This window comes from Cherax quadricarinatus, chromosome 83 (genome assembly GCF_038502225.1).
Source record: "Cherax quadricarinatus isolate ZL_2023a chromosome 83, ASM3850222v1, whole genome shotgun sequence".
NCBI lineage: Eukaryota > Metazoa > Arthropoda > Malacostraca > Decapoda > Parastacidae > Cherax > Cherax quadricarinatus.
This window is the reverse complement of record NC_091374.1, coordinates 9,982,365-10,003,700: the sequence shown is the minus strand read 5'-3', so window position 1 is coordinate 10,003,700 and position 21,336 is coordinate 9,982,365. Positions and strand designations below refer to the sequence as shown.

Sequence of the window (21,336 nt, the reverse complement as noted above, 5' to 3'; positions counted from 1 at the left end):
AGAGAGGGGTGGGTAGATTGCATTTTCCTAGACTGCAGGAAGGCCTTTGACACAGTTCCCCACAAGAGATTAGTGCAGAAGCTGGAGGATCAGGCGCATGTAAAAGGGAGGGCACTGCAATAGATAAGGGAATACCTGACAGGGAGGCAGCAACGAGTCATGGTACGTGAAGAGGTATCACAGTGGGCGCCTGTTACGAGTGGGGTCCCACAGGGGTCAGTTCTAGGACCAGTGCTATTTTTGATATATGTGAACGACATGATGGAAGTAATAGACTCTGAAGTGTCCCTGTTCGCAGATGACGTGATGTTGATGAGAAGAATTAAATCGGACGAGGATGAGGCAGGACTGCAAAGAGACCTGGACAGGCTGGACATGTGGTCCAGTAACTGGCTTCTCGAATTCAATTCAGCCAAATGCAAAGTCATGAAGATTGGGGAGGGGCAAAGAAGACCGCAGACAGGGTATAGGCTAGGTGGACAAAGACTACAGACCTCACTCAGGGAGAAAGACCTTGGGGTGACCATAACACCGAACACATCACCGGAGGCACACATCAACCAAATAACTGCTGCAGCATACGGGCGCCTGGCAATCCTGAGAATAGCGTTCCGATACCTTAATAAGGAATCGTTCAAGACACTGTACACTGTGTATGTTAGGCCCATACTGGAGTATGCAGCACCAGTCTGGAACCCACACCTGGTCAAGCACGTCAAGAAGTTAGAGAAAGTACAAAGGTTTGCAACAAGGCTAGTCCCAGAGCTCAATGGAATGTCGTACGAGGAAAGGTTAAGGAAAATCGGACTGACGACACTGGAGGACAGAAGGGTCAGGGGAGACATGATAATGACATACAAGATACTGCGGGGAATAGACAAGGTGGACAGAGATAGGATGTTCCAGAGGGGAGACACAGGGACAAGGGGTCACAACTGGAAGCTGAAGACTCAGACGAGTCACAGGGACGTTAGGAAGTATTTCTTCAGTCAGAGTTGTCAGGAAGTGGAATAGCCTAGCAAGTGAAGTAGTGGAGGCAGGAACGATACATAATTTTAAGAAGAGGTATGACAAAGCTCAGGAAGCAGAGAGAGAGAGGACCCAGTAGCGATCAGTGAAGAGGCGGGGCCAGGAGCTGAGTCTCGACCCCTGCAACCACAATTAGGTGAGTACACACACACACACACACACACACACACACACACACACAACAGGCCTAGTGTCTAATCGACATGTGCCTAGGACAAAATGGTAACTAACACACACACACACACACACACACACACACACACACACACACACACACACACACACACACACACACACACACACACACACACACACACACACACCACACCACACACGTATACACATACATCCACATCTCAGTCCACAGCAGGATTTGAACCTGCTAACTCGGCGTCAGAGTACATAGTATTTTAAACCATACCCCCGTTACATAGTACTTTATCCGCACAGCCAGACTTCAGAGGTATGAGGTACTGTGTACTCCAACACCGAATTTGAGGTGTATAAATGGAAAACAGGAGTGAATAAAGGGAATATAATTAGCGTGCAAAAAAATATTTAGCCTAGACAGGGTTCGCAGCAAGATTTTTAAGCTGGAAAATTTCAGTTTCAGGAAGGATATAGGAAAGCACTGGTTTTGTAATAGTTGTGGATGATTGAAACAAACTCCCGAGTACCGTTATAGAAGCTAAGACGTTGTGTGGTTTAAAAATAGGTTAGATAAATGCATGCATGAATGGGTGGGTGTGAGTTGGACCTGACTAGCTGGTGCTACTGGCTCAGATGCCGTGCTCCTTCTTTAAGTGGAGGTGACCTGACTGGGTGGGACATTGGTATAAACCGGGGGTTGACATGGACCTGCCCTGCATGGGCCAGTAGGCCTCCTGCAGTGTTCCTTCTTTGTTCTTATGTATCTGCTATGGCGGAATAATGTTTGGCCTGTTTGCGAATTTTTAGGCGCATATATATATATATATATATATATATATATATATATATATATATATACACACACACACACACACACACACACACACACACACACACACACACACTATTCAAGATTGATGGACTGAACACATCGACTCAAGGTTGAGGGACTGATTACCTCATTCTCCTCCTGTTCTTCAAGTTTCTCCTACGTATATATAGGCATATATAGGCAAATCAAAAGAGGAGAGGGGCAATTGAGAAATCGATATATTCAGTTAGAGAAATAAAAAAGGGAATTAGAAAAGCAAAAAGAGATTATGAGGTTAAAGTTGCAAGAGAATCGAAGACTAACCCAAAAGGATTCTTTCAGGTATACAGAAGTAAGATCAGGGACAAGATAGGCCCACTCAAAAGTTCCTTGGGTCAGCTCACTGACAGTGATAGGGAAATGTGTAGAATTTTGAACACATACTTCCTCTCAGTTTTTACACAGGAGGATACCAGCGATATTCCAGTAATGATAAATTATGTAGAACAGGACGATAATAAACTGTGCACTAATAGGGTCACAAGTGACATGGTCCTTAGGCAAATAGATAAATTAAAACCTAACAAATCCCCAGGCCCTGATGAACTGTATGCAAGGGTTCTAAAGGAATGTAAAGAGGAGCTTAGCACACCTTTGGCTAATCTTTTCAACATATCACTACAAACTGGCATGGTGCCAGATAAGTGGAAAATGGCAAATGTGATACCTATTTTCAAAACAGGTGATAGGTCCTTAGCTTCGAACTATAGACCAATAAGTCTAACCTCCATAGTGGGAAAATTTATGGAATCAATAATTGCCGAGGCAGTTCGTAGCCACCTTGAAAAGCATAAATTAATCAACGAATCTCAGCATGGTTTTACAAAGGGGCGTTCCTGCCTTACGAATTTATTAACTTTTTTCACTAAGGTATTTGAGGAGGTAGATCATGGTAATGAATATGATAGTGTATATGGACTTCAGTAAGGCTTTTGACAGGGTCCCACATCAGAGACTATTGAGGAAAATTAAAGCACATGGAATAGGAGGAGAAATTTTTTCCTGGATAGAGGCATGGTTGACAAATAGGCAGCAGAGAGTTTGCATAAATGGGGAGAAATCAGAGTGGGGAAGTGTCACGAGCGGTGTTCCACAGGGGTTAGTGTTGGGCCCCCTGCTGTTCACAATCTACATAAACGACATAGATGAGGGCATAAAGAGCGACATCGGCAAGTTTGCCGATGACACCAAAATAGGCCGTCGAATTCATTCTGACGAGGACATTCGAGCACTCCAGGAAGATTTGAATAGACTGATGCAGTGGTCGGAGAAGTGGCAGATGCAGTTTAATATAGACAAATGCAAAGTTCTAAATGTTGGACAGGACAATAACCATGCCACATATAAACTAAATAATGTAGATCTTAATATTACGGATTGCGAAAAAGATTAAGGAGTTCTGGTTAGCAGTAATCTGAAACCAAGACAACAGTGCATAAGTGTTCGCAATAAAGCTAATAGAATCCTTGGCTTCATATCAAGAAGCATAAATAATAAGAGTCCTCAGGTTGTTCTTCAACTCTATACATCCTTGGTTAGGCCTCATTTAGATTATGCTGCACAGTTTTGGTCACCGTATTACAGAATGGATATAAATTCTCTGGAAAATGTACAAAGGAGGATGACAAAGTTGATCCCATGTATCAGAAACCTTCCCTATGAGGATAGACTAAGGGCCCTGAAACTGCACTCTCTAGAAAGACGTAGAATTAGGGGGGATATGATTGAGGTGTATAAATGGAAGACAGGAGTAAATAAAGGGGATGTAAATAGTGTGCTGAAAATATCTACCCTAGACAGGACTCGCAGCAATGGTTTTAAGTTGGAAAAATTCAGATTCAGGAAGGATATAGGAAAGTACTGGTTTGGTAATAGAGTTGTGGATGAGTGGAACAAACTCCCAAGTACCGTTATAGAGGCCAGAACGTTGTGTAGCTTTAAAAATAGGTTGGATAAATACATGAGTAGATGTGGGTGGGTGTGAGTTAGACCAGATAGCTTGTGCTACCAGGTCGGTTGCCGTGTTCCTCCCTTAAGTCAATGTGACCTGACCTGACTAGGTTGGGTGCATTGGCTTAAGCCGGTAGGAGACTTGGACCTGCCTCGCATGGGCCAGTAGGCCTTCTGCAGTGTTCCATCGTTCTTATGTTCTTACTGTTGTATATATGCAGTGTGTATATACCGAGGTGTATTATGCAGTGTACATACACTGAGCTATATAATATGCCCTACGCATGAACGCACAAGTTTAATAAAGAATAAGAACAATAAGGCCCACGAGACTAGGAGAGTGAATCTGATAAACAGCAAGTTGAGAGGCAGGGTCAGGAACCGAGACTCGACACCTGCAACCACATATAGGTGAGTGCATATGAATACATCATTGACTGGGCATCTCTTGTCTTGAATGTTCTCATTATCCATCCTATCAATATATTCAATTAAAGAGAGAAATAAAGAAAGGAATAAAAGCAAAAAGGTATTCAAAGACTAACCCAAAAGGGTTCTTTCAGGTATACAGAAGTAAGATTAGGGACAAGATTGGCCCATTTAAGGGTAACTCTGGTCAGATCACTGACAGTGATAAGGATATGGGTGAAATACTAAATACCTACTTCCTCTCAGTTTTCACCCAGGAAAATACTAGCGATATTGCTGAAATAGATTATGTAGAACAGGATGATAAACTATGCACGATTGCGGTAACTAGTGACATGGTCCTCAGACAAATAGAGAAACTAAAACCTAACAAATCCCCAGGCCCTGATGAACTGTTTGCAAGGGTGTTAAAGGAATGTAAAGAGGAACTTAGCATACCTTTGGCTAATCTTTTTAACATCACTACAAACTGGCATAGTGCCTGATAAGTGGAAAATGGCAAATGTAATACCTATTTACAAGGCAGGTGACCGGTCCTTGGCCTCGAACCAATAAGCCTTACCTCCATAGTGGGAAAATTTATGGAATCAATAATTGCCGAAGCAATTCGTAGCCATCTTGACAGGCACAGATTGATTAATGAATCTCAACACGGTTTTACAAAGGGGCGCTCCTGTCTTACGAATTTACTAACTTTTTTTCTCTAAGGTAAACCATACCACGGGCGGGATTTGAACCCGCGGTCAGAGAGTCTCAAAACTCCAGACCGACTCTCAAAATCGTAATGACACGATTGCAAACAAACCATACCATGGGCGGGATTTGAACCCGCGGTCAGAGTCTGGAGTTTTGAGACTCTCTGACGGCGGGTTCATATCCCGCCCATGGTATGGTTTGTTTGCAATCGTGTCATTACGATTTCGTGAGTCATGTTCACTAAGGTGTTTGAGGAGGTAGATCATGGTAATGAATATGATAGTGTATATGGACTTCAGTAAGGCTTTCGATAGAGTTCCACACCAGTGGCTATTGAGGAAACTTAAGACACACGGAATAGGAGGAGAATTTTTTTCCTGGGTAGAGGCATGGTTGCAAATATAGCAGAGAGTTTGCATAAATGGGGAGAAATCAGAATGGGGGCACGTCACAAGTGGTGTTCCTCAGGGGTCAGTGTTGGGCCCGTTGTTGTTCACAATTTACATAAACGACATAGATGAGGGGATAAATAGCGAAATAAGCAAATTTGCTGATGACACCAAAATAGGCCGTCCAATTCATTCTAATGAGGACACTGGAGTACATGATTTGAATAGACTGATGCAATGGTCGGAGAAGTGGCAGATGCAGTTTAATATTGACAAATGCAAAGCTCTAAATGTTGGACAGTTAAATAACCATGCCACATATAAACTAAATAATACTACTGATTGCGAAAAGGATTTAGGAGTTCTGGTTAGCAGTAATCTAAAACCAAGACAACAGTGCATTAATGTTCGCATTAAAGCTAACAGAATTCTTGGCTTCGTATCTAGAAGTATAAATAATAGAAGTCCTCAGGTTGTTCTTCAACTCTATATATCCTTGGTTAGGCCTCATTTAGACTATGCTGCTCAGTTCTGGTCACCGTATTACAAAATGGATATAAATGTTCTGGAAAACGTACAGAGGAGGATGACAAAGATGATCCCATGTATCAGAAATCTTCCCTATGAGGATAGACTGAGGACCCTGAATCTGCACTCTCTCGAAAGGCGTAGAATTAGGGGGGATATGATTGAGGTGTATAAATGGAAAACAGGAATAAATAAAGGGGATGTAAATAGCGTGCTGAAAATTTCCAGCCAAGGCAGGACTCGCAGCAATGGTTTCAAGTTGGAAAAATTCAGATTCAGGAAGGATATAGGAAAGCACTGGTTTGGTAATAGAGTTGTGGATGAGTGGAACAAACTCCCGAGTACAGTTATTGAGGCTAAAACGTTGTGTAGTTTTAAAAAACAGGTTAGTTAAATACATGAGTTGAACCTGACTAGCTTGTGCTGCTGGGTCTGGAGCAGTGCGCCATCCTTGATTGGAGATGACCAGACTGGGTGGGTCATTGGGCTAATCCGGGGGGGTCATTGGTCTAATCCGGGGGGGGACATGGACCTACTCCGCATGGGTCAGTAGGCCTGGTGTAGTGTTCCTTCTTTCTTATATTCTTATTTCCTAGCAGATGTGATAGTGGCATTGTTGTGGTCCTTGAAGGTGAGATCTTCGGACATTACCACACCCAGGTCCTTCACATTGCTTTTCCTGTTTATATACCCCTTGTATATACATAATGTCTTTTATTCTCTAGGTATATAAGTATTCTATAGTTAAGGGCAAATGCTACTACTTTCGGTAGATAGGCTTTAAACCAAACAAGTTCACTGGAGCCTAGTGTACATTTTGTGGGAGGCGGTAGTGTTGAATTGGGAGGCGGGGGATGCGGGATGGGGAGGATAGCGTGTGGTTGGATGTGAGGGTAGGGTGTGGGGGTTTGAGAGGAATATTGTGGGTTATTATAGTGGGATGAGGAGGGTGATGGATGTAGTGTTTGGGTTATGGTGGGATGGATTGTGAAGGTAGTGTGTGGTAGGATGGATTGTGAAGGTAGTGTGTGGTAGGATGGATTGTGAAGGTAGTGTGTGGTAGGATGGATTGTGAAGGTAGTGTGTGGTAGGATGGATTGTGAAGGTAGTGTGGTGGGATGGATTGTGAAGGTAGTGTGTGGTGGGATGGATTGTGAAGGTAGTGTGTGGTGGGATGGATTGTGAAGGTAGTGTGTGGTGGGATGGATTGTGAAGGTAGTGTGTGGTGGGATGGATTGTGAAGGTAGTGTGTGGTGGGATGGATTGTGAAGGTAGTGTGTGGTAGGATGGATTGTGAAGGTAGTGTGGTAGGATGGATTGTGAAGGTAGTGTGTGGTGGGATGGATTGTGAAGGTAGTGTGTGGTGGGATGGATTGTGAAGGTAGTGTGTGGTAGGATGGATTGTGAAGGTAGTGTGTGGTAGGATGGAGTGTGAAGGTAGTGTGTGGTAGGATGGAGTGTGAAGGTAGTGTGTGGTAGGATGGGGTGTGAAGGTAGTGTGTGGTAGGATGGATTGTGAAGGTAGTGTGTGGTAGGATGGATTGTGAAGGTAGTGTGTGGTAGGATGGATTGTGAAGGTAGTGTGGTAGGATGGATTGTGAAGGGAGTGTGTGGTGGGATGGATTGTGAAGGTAGTGTGTTATGGAAAACTGGAGGAGATAATAACTATAACAGAGTATACTACTGACTCCGGCCATACAATAGAGCGGAAAAATAATGTAAGGGACCTGGGAGTAGTAATGTCTGAGGATCTCACTTTCAAGGATCACAACAGTGCCACGATCGCACGTGCAAAGAAAATGATAGGATGGATAATGAGAACTTTCAAAACGAGAGATGCCAAGCCCATGATCTTTTTCAAATCACTTGTTCTCTCTAGGCTGGAATACTGCTGTACAATAACATCTCCATTCAAAGCAGGTGAAATCGCAGATCTAGAGAGTATGCAGAGATCCTTTACTGCACGTATAAGTTCTGTCAAGCACCTTAACTACTGGGAACGCTTGGAAGCACTTGACTTATACTCGTTGGAACGCAGGAGGGAGAGATGTATCATAATCTACACTTGGAAAATCTTGGAAGGAATGGTCCCAAATCTGCACACAGAAATCACTCCCTACGAAAGTAAAAGACTGGGCAGGCGATGCAAAATGCCCCCAATAAAAAGTAGGGGCGCCATTGGTACACTAAGAGAAAACACCATAAGTGTCCGGGGCCCAAAACTGTTCAACAGCCTCCCATCAAGCATTAGGGGAATTGCCAATAAACCCCTGGCTGCCTTCAAGAGAGAGCTGGACAGATACCTAAAGTCAGTGCCGGATCACCCGGGCTGTGGCTCGTACGTTGGACTGCGTGCGGCCAGCAGTAACAGCCTAGTTGATCAGGCCCTGATCCATCGGGAGGCCTGGTCATGGACCGGGCCGCGGGGGCGTTGATCCCCGGAATAACCTCCAGGTAGTGTTGTAGGATGGATTGTGAAGGTAGTGTGTGGTAGGATGGAGTGTGAAGGTAGTGTGTGGTAGGATGGAGTGTGAAGGTAGTGTGTGGTAGGATGGAGTGTGAAGGTAGTGTGTGGTAGGATGGAGTGTGAAGGTAGTGTGTGGTAGGATGGAGTGTGAAGGTAGTGTGTGGTAGGATGGAGTGTGAAGGTAGTGTGTGGTAGGATGGAATGTGAAGGTAGTGTGTGGTAGGATGGAGTGTGAAGGTAGTGTGTGTGGTAGGATGGAGTGTGAAGGTAGTGTGTGTGGTAGGATGGAGTGTGAAGGTAGTGTGTGTGATAGGATGGAGTGTGAAGGTAGTGTGTGTGGTAGGATGGAGTGTGAAGGTAGTGTGTGTGGTAGGATGGAGTGTGAAGGTAGTGTGTGTGGTAGGATGGAGTGTGAAGGTAGTGTGTGTGGTAGGATGGAGTGTGAAGGTAGTGTGTGTGGTAGGATGGAGTGTGAAGGTAGTGTGTGTGGTAGGATGGAGTGTGAAGGTAGTGTGTGTGGTAGGATGGAGTGTGAAGGTAGTGTGTGGTGGGATGGATTGTGAAGGTAGTGTGTGGTAGGATGGAGTGTGAAGGTAGTGTGTGGTGGGATGGATTGTGAAGGTAGTGGGATGGAGAGGGAGGTTAGTGGATGTGAAAAGTTAGTGGGGTGAAGTAGGGTGGGGTGGATTGAAAAAGGCTGGGGTGGGGGAATGAGAGATGTTGGGAGTCCTGGTGGGAAGTTGGGTGGGTGGAGGGAGGGAGGCAGAGGTTTAGGTGGGTGGAGTTAGGGAGGGTGCTGGCACGGAGCACACTTTGCTCCACTTGGTCAATTTCCTCTTGAGTCAACCACCGTGCTTTTTGCCCTGGCTCTTCTCTCTCCTCCAGTGAGAAGACTGGTACAGGAACAAGCGTGCCAGTCATGCAGCCAGCCAACCTCTCCTTAAATTCTACTTTAAATCTACCGTTAGTGTCTTTAAAACCTTGCATTGCATGTCGTGCAATTAGGCGTGAAGAAGAGGCAATAGCGTGGTTCTGGTGGCGTGGGACTATATAGCTTTCATAACATTGTAGCCAAATTTCCCCATGCAGCTTTCATTACCAATACAAGATAAGATTTTGTTCGGATTTTTAACCCTGGAGGATTAGCCACCAGGATAACCCAAGAAAGTCAGTGCGTCATCAAGGGACTGTGTCTTATTAACATTGGGGTCCTCATTCTTGTCACCCAGGATGCGACCCACACCAGTAGACTAACACCCATATACATACTTGCTGGGGATCGAACCACGGACACTAAGTGCTGCAACATCTTATAATAGCCACCTGATATAACCATCTGGCAGATGGTCAACTGTTCGAGTCGGTAGTCTTCTGACTTGTTTTCGTATCAGGTGTTCAATTCTTTTTTTTTTTTTTTTGTTATAGACTGCTTAAGTTTGTTGATCACTCTTCTCATTAAACCTGTTAATTCAGCTATTTATTACTTGATGACTGCTGTTAATACTTTTACCTATAACGAGTTGAATTGCCATATTCCCTAAATTATCATTGTCAAGTGCCTGTTGACCCACTGTTAATTGATGTTTAACCAGCATATGTTTTATCCAGCTGTCCCAAGTTCCTTCATGATTATAACAGTGACTCGTTAATAATAATAATGTCTACAAGTACATGATACAACTTCTACAGCCAAGCTGACATCAGTGACATACTATATAGCAAGCCCGAAGATGCAGAGCATTTCGAGCAACTTGGATTAATTTTGTCCCCAGGATGCGGCCCACACCAGTCGGCTAACACCCAGGTACCTACTTACTGCTATGTGAACAGGGACAGCAAGTGTTTTAAAGGAAACACGCCCAGTGTTTCCACCCGTACATGTAGACTACAGCACTTTGTACGATGAGCTAACTCCATTTGGGTGTCGTAGTGCCAAGAGTAGAGTGGAGGCTCACTCCTCTGCTCATTAATCGTGAGAGATTACCTATCTGTGTAATAGCTACATCAGTACTTGATGCGTAGTTCAGTTTGTTGATGAGGTAGTATGCTAGTGTGTACCTAATGACACTCCTACCCTGCCCACGGTGATTGGCAAGACAGAAACTAGCAGTGTGGTATGCCAAAAATACCTTTCGTGGTAAACCGGGGTATTTTTAGTATTAAAAACGAAAGGGATGAGTCGTGAACTTCAAGTGAGATTTTAAGAGTTTGAGAGATGCATTCATCAGGCTGGATGTGTGCTGCAGGCTCCGTCTATTGCTGCTGCTTCTGGACTTGGTTGCTGGCACTGCTTCTGTACTGGCCTGTGTTGCTGGCACTGTTGCTCTACTGGTCTTGGTTGCTGGCACTGTTGCTCTACTGGCCTGTGTTGCTGGCACTGTTGCTCTACTGGTCTTGGTTGCTGGCACTGCAGCTCTGTTGACCTTGGTTGCTGACACTGCAGCTCTACTGACCTTGGTTGCCGGCACTGCTGCTCTACTGGTCTTAGTTGCTGGCACTGCTGCTCTACTGATCTTGGTTGCTGGCACTGTTTCTGTATTGGACTTGGTTGCTGGCACTGCTGCTGCACTACCCTTGGTTGCTGGCACTGTTGCTAAACTAGCCTTAGTTGCTGGCACTGCTGCTCTGCTCTCCTTGGTTACTGGCACTGCTGCTCTGCTCTCCTTGGTTACTGGCACTGCTGCTCTGCTCTCCTTGGTTACTGGCACTGCTGCTCTGCTCTCCTTGGTTACTGGCACTGCTGCTCTACTGGCCTTGGTTACTGGCACTGCTGCTCTACCGACCTTGGTTACTGGCACTGCTGCTCTACCGGCCTTGGTTGCTGGTGGCACTGTTGCTCTACTGGCCTTGGTTGCTGGCACCTCTGCTGTTTCTTCACCTGCAGGTATGGCACTGCTGCTGTTTCTGCACCTGTGGGTGTGACACTGGTGCTGTTTCTGCACCTGCAGGTGTGGCACTGCAGTTTCTGCACCTGCAGGTGTGGCACTGCTGTTTCTGCACATGCAGGTGTGGTACTGCTGTTTCTGCACCTGCAGGTGTGGCACTGCTGTTTCTGCACCTGCAGGTGTGGCACTACTGTTTCTGCACCTTCAGGTGTGACTGCTGGTGTTTCTGCAGGTGTGGCACTGCTGCTGTTTCTGCAGGTGTGGCACTGCTGCTGTTTCTGCAGGTGTGGCACTGCTGGTGTTTCTGCAGGTGTGGCTCTGCTGCTGTTTCTACACCTACAGGTGTGGCATTGCTGCTGTTTCTGCACCTGCAGGTGTGGCACTGCTGTTTTCTGCACCTGCAGGTGTGGCACTGCTGTTTTCTGCACCTGCAGGTGTGGCACTGCTGCTGTTTCTGCACCTGCAGGTGTGGCACTGCTGCTGTTTCTGCTACTGCAGGTGTCGCACTGCTGGTGTTTCTGCAGGTGTGGCTCTGCTCCTTTTTCTGCACCTGTAGGTGTGGCACTGTTGCTGCTGCATTTTCACCACATGTAGGTAGTAGGTTGGTAGACAGCAACCACTCTGGGAGGTACTACCATCCTGGCAAGTAAGTGTTAAACGGAAACCTGTAATTGTTTTACATGATGGTAGGATTGCTGGTGTTTCATTATCTGTCTCATAAACATGCAAGGTTTCAGGTACATCTTGCTACTTCTACTTATGTCACACTACACATACATGTACAAGCATATAATACACACCCCTCTGGGTTTTCTTTTGTTTTCTTACTAGTTCTTGTTTTTTTTTCCTGTCTCCATGGGGAAGTGGAACACAATTCTTCCTCCGTAAGCCATGCGTGTCATAAGAGGCTACTAAAATGCTGGGAGGAAGGGGCTAGGAACCCTTTCTGCACTTTGATGAAAAAAAAAATTTAGAGTATAACAAATTTAATGCTAGCATGGCTTATATTGTATTAAATTTTATAAGGTGTGGTTGGTGGTCAGCATTAAAAATATTTTTTTTACTAAATTGCTATTAAGGTCCCCATTTTGTTTCAATTAATGAAAATTTTCTCCCATAACTCAACTTGAGGTTGCAGTGCTGGAATGAACACTTGTGCTCTCAAAACTTATCTTTACAATGCAATACAGTAGAGCATTCTGAAACCCTTATTGTAATAAGAGTCGGTTACATTCTTTTAATTCATGTACAGAGCAAGATTCAGCATCAGCGAGGTCAAAAGCTCAGTTCCCCAAGGCACTGTCCTGGCACCTCTGCTGTTTTTCATCCTCATAGCGGACATAGATAAAAACACCCATTACACTTTTGTATCATTTGCAGATGACACTAAAATAAGCATGAAAGTCACTACGGTAGAGGACGCTGAAAAATTACAGAAAAACATAAGTAGGGTTTTCCAGTGGGCAGTGGAGAACATCATGACGTTCAGTGGTGATAAGTTCCAGCTGCTTAGGTATGGAAAAAATGAAGAACTCAAAAGGAACACTGTATACAAAACTCAAGAGGGCCACCAAATAGAATGAAAGGAACACATAAAAGACCTGCGAATAATTATGTCAGCTGACCTTTCTTTTAAAGACTGTAACAAGACGAAAATCAAGACAGCCAGGAAGATGATGGGGTGGGTATTGATAACTTTCAAAACAAGGGAAATAATGCCACTGGTGACACTCTTCGAATTGCTAGTACTCTCTCATTTAGAATACTGTTCAGTGCTGACTGCCCCATTCAAAGCAGGAGAAATATCAGAGCTGGAACAAATACGGAGATTGTTTATGGCTCACATTGAGCCAGTAAAGCACCTAAATTACTGGGAATGCCTTCAAGACTTGAACATTACTCGTGTACATGTACTGGAAAGTACTCGAGAGCCTTGTCCCAAATCTGCACACTGCCATAACGACATACTGGAGTGAGAGAGATGGAAGTAAGTGTAAAATGAACTCAGTGACGAGCAGGGGTGCAGTGGGGACAAAAAGGGAACACTGTATCAACATCCAGGGTCCTAGACTATTCAGCATCTTACCAGAAGATATCAGAAACATGGCTGGAACAAGTGTAGAAACCTTCAAGAGGAAACTGGACAAGTATCTTCACCAGGTGCCAGAACAACCAGGCTGTGATGGATATGTGGGGCAGTGGGCCTCCAGCAGCAACAGCCTAGTTGACCAGGCAAACACCAGACGAGCCTGGCCCATGGCCTGGCTCCAAGAGTAGTGAAACTCTTGAAATTTTTCAAAGGTATATCGAAGGTATAGGACAGTTTATCTATGTAATATACTATATGTGTATGCTTTATATAAAATATTGTTAATGCTTTGTGATAGTACTGTAAATATTATAAAAAAAAAATTAGCTTGGTATTGAAAAAGGTATTAGCGGGGAAAATACTTTTTTTTTTTTTTTTAACGTCAGTTTGAAGTTGAAGAGCTATTATCCTACCTCAGCTCATTTCAAAGCCCAGCTCTTTCTATGGTACACTACCATCCCTCAGGATGCAACCCACAACAGTTGACTGACACCCAGGTGTGCCTACGTACTGCTAGGTGAACAGGGGAAGCAGATGCAAGGAAACATGCCCAGAGTTTCCACCCATACCAAGGATCAAACCACGGACACTCAGTATGAGACACTGAAATATTTTTTAACTGGAGTTTTATACTTGTTTAATTATATTCATTGACTTCAGTGGTTTTTAATTGCATTCATTGACTTTGATGTATGACCCTTATGGGTTTAGCCATGTGAATAATGATGGTAATAATAGTAATTACTGCATAATGCAGTACCTGTATGTATGGAATGGGTATCATTTTGTACAATACACAATGATCACGTTTATTAATTACAGTACATAGTCATGTTTCTATCTAACATCAAAATAATAGATTTCTTGTGGACTAGTGTTGTTATATAAAGTTAAATACTCCTTGATTCCAGGCATTTGTATCTTTGAAATTCTTTGGCAATATTTGAGGTAGTATATTTAATTAAAATTTAGCATATGTGCAGTATGTCAAGGCCTGTTGTGGAGTGCTCATGCTGAGTTAAAAATGTTAAATATCAGTGTTAAATATCATTCTAGAATGTAATCAAACTGTTTTTGGTTATATCTAATACTATAGGGTTGTCTTCACTACCAAATTGTTAAAAAAGTAATCCTGTTGTTAATTAAATAACTTGCACACACTTATCAGTACTATTGTATTTAGCTGTTACTGTACAGTAGAACCCCTGTATCCACTGATTTGGTATCGATTGTTTCAGTTATCCATGGTTTACTGTGGCTCAAAAATACCTCTTAATTTTGCATAATAATGGCCCCAAAGTGCAAAAGTAGAGAAGTTGGCAGTTCTTCAAGGCTTAAGAGAAGCTGTGAAGTGCTTCCCATCAGTGAAAAAGTGATAATTCTCCTCTTATTGCTCATAATTTATCAATTAAAACTTTATAATAGATATGTGTAGGACTTGCATAATATAGGCAGGTCCTTGGAACATATAACCCCGTGGATATGGGGGTCCTACTGTATTTACTTGTGCAAGTTATTTATTATATACATTAGCTGGTAATAATTATGCTAGTTATTACATACTCTATAATTTCATTACCTACCCCAACTTCACCTATGAAATAACTTTTAATATTTGAATTCCAGTTTATTCTTACATTACCTTTTTTTATTTGCAGTGATCGGTTCCTGGCCTTAAAGATTATTAAAAATGTAGAAAAATACAGAGAGGCTGCCAAGCTAGAAATTAATGTATTGGAAAAACTAGCAGAGAAAGACCCTTACAACAAACAGTGAGTATTGGCCAAATACAAGTCTGTGTATTTTAGACATAAATTTGATGGCAATACATAGCATTATATATTTTAGTAAATAACAAAAAAAGGCACAATACCGTGACTGGAACAATACACAAATAACCCGCACATAAAAGAGAGAAGCTTACGACGACGTTTCGGTCCGACTTGGACCATTTACAAAGTCACACTAACCAGAAGTGGAGCAGGACGGCTATATATAGGCAGGAAGAGGTGGAGGTAGTAGTAGTAGTTGAACAAGAATGGTATATAATACCGACAAGATGAAATTAAGACACATGCGCAACACCCGGGCATCCCTATCGTAGACGTTTCGCCATCCAGCCAGCCACTGGATGGCAAAACGTCCACAACAAAGACACCCAGACGCCGCACGTGTCTTAATTAAGACACATGTGCGGCGTCTGGGTGTCTTTGTTGTGGACGTTTTGCCATCCAGTGGCTGGCTGGATGGCGAAACGTCTACGATAGGGATGCCCGGGTGTTGCGCATGTGTCTTAATTTCATCTTGTCGGTATTATATGCCATTCTTGTACTACTACTACCACCTCCACCTCTTCCTGCCTATATATAACCGTCCTGCTCCACTTCTGGTTAGTGTGACTTTGTAAATGGTCCAAGTCGGACCGAAACGTCATTGTAAGCTTCTCTCTTTTATGTGTGGGTTATTTGTGTATATTTTAGTAGTTTAATGACAAAAAAAAATATAGCTGTAAAAATAGTTTAACAGATCCTCTGGTTGGCCTTTTTTTTTTTTTTTTATGCTGTTAAAGATAAGTCTTCTGTCATCTTTTTCTGTTGTGCTTGTTGTATTCTCCCCCAGAGCTTTATTACTACCAAGGATTATCACTCTAATTGTGCCTCTTAACATAGGAGCTGCAGGGATATGCTCATTTGCTCACTAGTATTATTTTCTTTTCTTCACATTGTTGAGGTTTACAGTTCTGCTTTCTTATTTTGTCTGACTTCTCTAAACACATGTTCTTTCTAATTTCTTCCACTAAGTCATTCCTCGATTTTCTCGTGTTCTCGGTTCTTAATTAAATGTTTAACTTGTTTACTTTTCTGAAAATTGGACTGGCAAAGCATTATACAGTTTCACATTTTATTTTACTTAATGCTTATACGTATAGACTAAAATTACATAAAGGCCTGTAATTCAAATATTCTGCACACTTCAGTCTACCATAACTTTGCTTTTAACACATCAGTTGTTTCTCACCAAGGTAGAGTAACCCCTTTTCCCTCCCTTCCCTTCCCCTCTCCTCTCCTCTCCTCTCCTCTCCCAATTAAAAAGATGCATTCAATAACAGTCTTGCCAAAAGTGTAAAGACATCACAATTCAGATGACCCTCTGAACTGCAATACTGACACTTCCTTCAGAGTGCAGGCACTTTTATTCCCACCTCCAAGAATAAGGTCCAGCTAATTGGATTCCCTGAATCCTTTCACAGATGTTACCTTGCTCACACCAACAGTACATCAAGCCATAAAAACCACTTGTCTTCACTCCACTCTAACAAGCTTCACACAAGCTTGCTGGATGCTCAAGGCTCTAACATGTGAAACTTTTATGCCTTTCCTCCAACCCATTCTTGGACCACCCCTTCTTCCTTCCAACTCAAATTGATATACCTTGATCATCCTACCTGCTCCATTCCTTCCAAACAGCCCCTCATCAGCCCTCTGCATTATAGATTTAGTAACCCCCACACAGTCTTCTAATTTCTACTCCTTAATTCTCTGTCTGATATTCACAACACACACTGCTCTCAGAAATGACATTCACACAACCATTGGTCTCCTCACTACAGTGTTTAGAGCCCCTGCCTCACACCTACATAAAAGTGTTGGTTTCACTATACTCTAATACATTTCCCTTTTTGTCACCATAGTTTAGCTTTCTTTCCACAGATGGCCTCAACACACCACCTGTGATTTTTTCCCCACATCTGTATTATGGCTTACCCTGTCTTTCATAGACTCATCTGCTGACATGTCCACTTCCAAATGTCTATATTCACTTCCTCCTTACTCCTTCCAGTCTGATATACAGTGGAACGTCAGTTTTCGTTATTAGTTTGTTCCAGAAAGTCTGACGAAAACTGAAGCAATATTTCCCATAAGAAATAATGTAAATCCAGTTAATCCATTCCAGACACCCAAAAGTATTAACAAAAAATAATTTTATTGAGAATAACTAGTTTTACATACAGAAAACAATGAGAAGTAAATATAAAAGACTAATGAAATGGATAAATGAACATTTGACATCACTTTTACCTTTATTGAAGACTCTTGTTGGCGTATGGAAGATGAGGAGGAGGGGAAAGGGAGGAGAGGTTATCTCTACCACCATCACTACTACCTTCTACCACAATCACTACCACCTACCACAATCACTACCACCTACCACAATCACTACCACCTACCACAATCACTACCACCTACCACAATCACTACCACCTACCACAATCACTACCACCTACCACAATCACTACCACCACCTACCACAATCACTACCACCACCTACCACAATCACTACCACCACCTACCACAATCACTTCCACCACCTACCACCATCATTACCACAAACCATACCATGGGTATTGTCATTACCATACCACAGGTATGGTCATTACAATTTCATGAATCACTACCACCCTTTGCCACAATCACTACCACCCTCTACCACCATCACAACCACTACCACCCTCTACCAATGAGAAACAAAGCCAGACTGACTCAGAAAGCATGGAATACTTTGTGTGGGCACGGGCAGACACGTTCGGTATGGCAGACCACTGTCAACTCGATGAAAACCGAGGTGATGAATGAAAACTGGGACAAAATTTTGACGAAAAGTCATCGAAAACCAAATTCAGCGAAAACCAGAGCAAACGAAAACCGAGGTTCCACCGTGTAATCTTTCATTGCCTAGATATCTTGTTATTTTCATCACCTTGCTCCATTCTTCGTTCACTTTAAATTTCTTTCTGATATCATCCCAAATTCATCCACTAATCTTAGCAATTTTCCTCAGTCTACCAGAACAACTGCCATCAGCAAAGAGCAACTGTGACCACCCCCAGTTTTTATCAGATTCATTATCTTTTAATCCCACATTTCTCCCCAACCCCCTTCTGTAGTTGCTAAGCAGCAGTGGTGACATCAACCAGGCTGTGATGGATATGTGGGGCAGCAGGCCTCCAGCACCAGCCTGGTTGATCAGGCAACCACCGGACAAGCCTGGCCCATGGCCGGGCTCTGAGAGTAGTTAAACTCTCGAAACTCGCCTGTCTAAAAGGAATAAGGCACAATACCATGACTGGAACAGTACACAAATACTGTAACCTGCACATAGGAGAATGAAGCTCGTGACTATATTTCAGTCCAAGTTGGATCATTAACTAGTTAGGTTAGTTAATGGTCAGGAAAGTTAACAGTCCAGGTAGGATGGAATTGTCATAGTTTCATTCTCCCATATTCAGGTTATTTGTGTATTATACATGTCTGAATATAGATAAGAGTAAGGTGCTGAGGGTATCAAACAATTTAGATAAAGAAAAATTGGATGAAACATTAGAGGGAAGGAATATGGAAGAAGTGAATGTTTTCAGATATTTGGGAGTTGACTTGGCAGTGGATGGGTTTATGAAGGATGAGGTTAACCATAGAATTGATGAAGGAAAAAAGGTGAGTGGTGCATTGAGGTATCTATGGAGACAAAGAATGTTATCCATGGAGGTAAAGAAGATTGTGTACGAGAATATAGTGGTACCAACACTCATATAAGGGTGTGAAGCATGGATTGTAAATGCTACAGCAAGGAGGTGGCTGGAGGCAGTGGAGATGTTGTGTCTAAGGGCAATGTGTGGTGTAAATATTATGCAGAGAATTAGTTGTATGGAAATTAGGAGGAGGTGTGGAGTTACTAAAAGTATTAGTCAAAGGGCTGAAGAGGGGCTGTTGAGGTGGTTTGGTCATTTAGATTGGAACAAAGTAGAATGACTTGGAGAGCATATAAATCTGTTGGGGAAGGAAGGCAGGGTAGGGGTTGTCCACGAAAAGGATGGAGGGAGGGGGTAAAGGAGGTTTTGTGGGCGAGGGGTTTGGACTTCCAGCAAGCGTGTGTGAGCGTGTTAGATACGAGTGAATGGAGACGAATGGTTTTTGGGACCTTGCGAGCAGGGTGTGAGCAGGGTAATATTTTGTGAAGGAATTCAGGGGAACTGGTTAGCCAAACTTGAGTCCTGAAAATGGGAAGTGCAATGCCTGCACTTTAAAGGAGGGGTTTAGGATATTGGCAGTTTGGAGGGACGTCTAAACTGTTGTATCTGAGCGCCTTTGCAAAGACAGTGACTATGTATGAGTTTGGGTGAAAATATTGAATGATGATGACAGTTTTTCTTTCTTTCTTTTTGTTTTTTTTTCTTTTTGGGTCACCCTGCCTCAGTGGGAAACGGCCGATGTATTAAAAAAAAAAAACGGTCTAAAGCCTACTGTCACTGGAAAATGGTTCCCATCTCTCCTACTTATTCGAACATGAACCTCACTCTCCACGTAAAAATTATTTACTGCTTTAAGTAATTTACTACATATTCCATACATTTGCAAAATCAGTCACTTTGCTCCTTCACCCAACCTATTGTATGACTTTTCTAAATCCATACATGTGACAAACATTTTCTTACCCTTGTGTAAGTAGTGTTCACTTGCATGTTTAAATGTGAGTACTTTGTCTCCACATCCCCTACCCTTTTTAAATCTTCTATTCCTTTGCTATCCTTATTTATCTTATCCTTAATTCTTACAATAATAATTCTACCATGTATTTTACATGATACAATCAACAGGTTTATTTCCCTAGAATTCTAAATCTTTCTCATTCCCTTTTCCCATGTGTGCAAAGGAACTGCGCATGCTTTCTACCAATCCTTAGGCATCTTCCCTTTTTTAATGCACATATTGAACAAATACACCAACCACTTCAATACTTTATCACCACTTGGTTTTAATATCTCAAGTCTTAATCCCATGTCCTAACTGTTTTACCCCATCTTTCATTCTACCCATTGCCTCGTGCACTTCCTCTGCATCCTCTTCTGGCCTTTCATTACTCCTATGAGATATTACTTCTCCCTGTCCACTGCATAAAGCCACTGCCACTCTTACATCAAAAACCTTTAACAGCTCATCAGAATATTCTCTAATCTTTCCAGTATTTTCTCCTCCCCGTCTAACATCTCCTCTCTTCTGTTTTATTAACTGTCAATTTCATTGGCTCCCCAGGTTTTTCTCAACTCACTCTCAGTAAAATTTGCTAATGGTATTAATAGTAGTACATTCACAACTAACCTACAATTTGAATAGGCAACTTCAGACTTGTCTATCCACAATAATAATATTTATTTCAAGTACATGTACAAGATATACAGGCCTAGCTGATGTCAGTGACATACTAGTATATATAGGAAGCCCATTGTTATGCAGAGCATTTTGGGTAAATTAGGTCAGTTTTGTTCCAGGATGCAACCCACACAAGTTGACTAACACCCAGGTACCCATTTTACTGATGTGTGAACATGGACAGCAGGTATCTTAAGGAAACATCCTAATGATTTCCATCCCTACTGGGGATCAAACCCCAGACCACAGTGTGAGCTGAATGCACTAGCGATCAAGCTACGGGAATTGCAGTTGTGACACAGATGAAAACTTAATCTAAAGTTTCCTCCTCAAAGTGTGGGTTACTTGCCACTTGTTCCAGTCATGATATTGAGACCTCTCATCTTCTTTAGTATGTAAACATGATAAAATAAAGAATAGTAATGAGTGGAGGTGAAATTTTGTGTATAATGGGTTAAAACTAGGTCAGTTTATTTTTAACACAGTGTGAACTACCCAATTGCTAGTAAAAATTTTAGTGTTGGTGAATTTTTGTGTGAGGGGAAACTTGCGTTCATTAAGTGAAGTTGAATTGTATAAATCTTTAGGAGTTGGAAAAATAAAGCAGAAATTTTTTTTTACGAATACTAGAACTTGAACAGCTCTTGA

The 21,336-nt window shown here is 42.6% G+C and overlaps 1 protein-coding gene across 7 annotated transcripts in view; it reads left to right on the top strand.

The window, feature by feature from the left end:
• The window catches only part of LOC128702095 (probable serine/threonine-protein kinase dyrk2), a 148,904-nt gene that overhangs the window by 70,186 nt on the left and 57,382 nt on the right, over positions 1-21,336 (top strand). For all 7 annotated transcript variants that reach the window (XM_070102819.1, XM_070102816.1, XM_070102818.1 and 4 more), the window contains one exon: positions 15,142-15,255. In XM_070102819.1, coding sequence (XP_069958920.1) covers positions 15,142-15,255 — 114 coding nt within the window. The remainder of the gene's footprint in view (positions 1-15,141; positions 15,256-21,336) is intronic.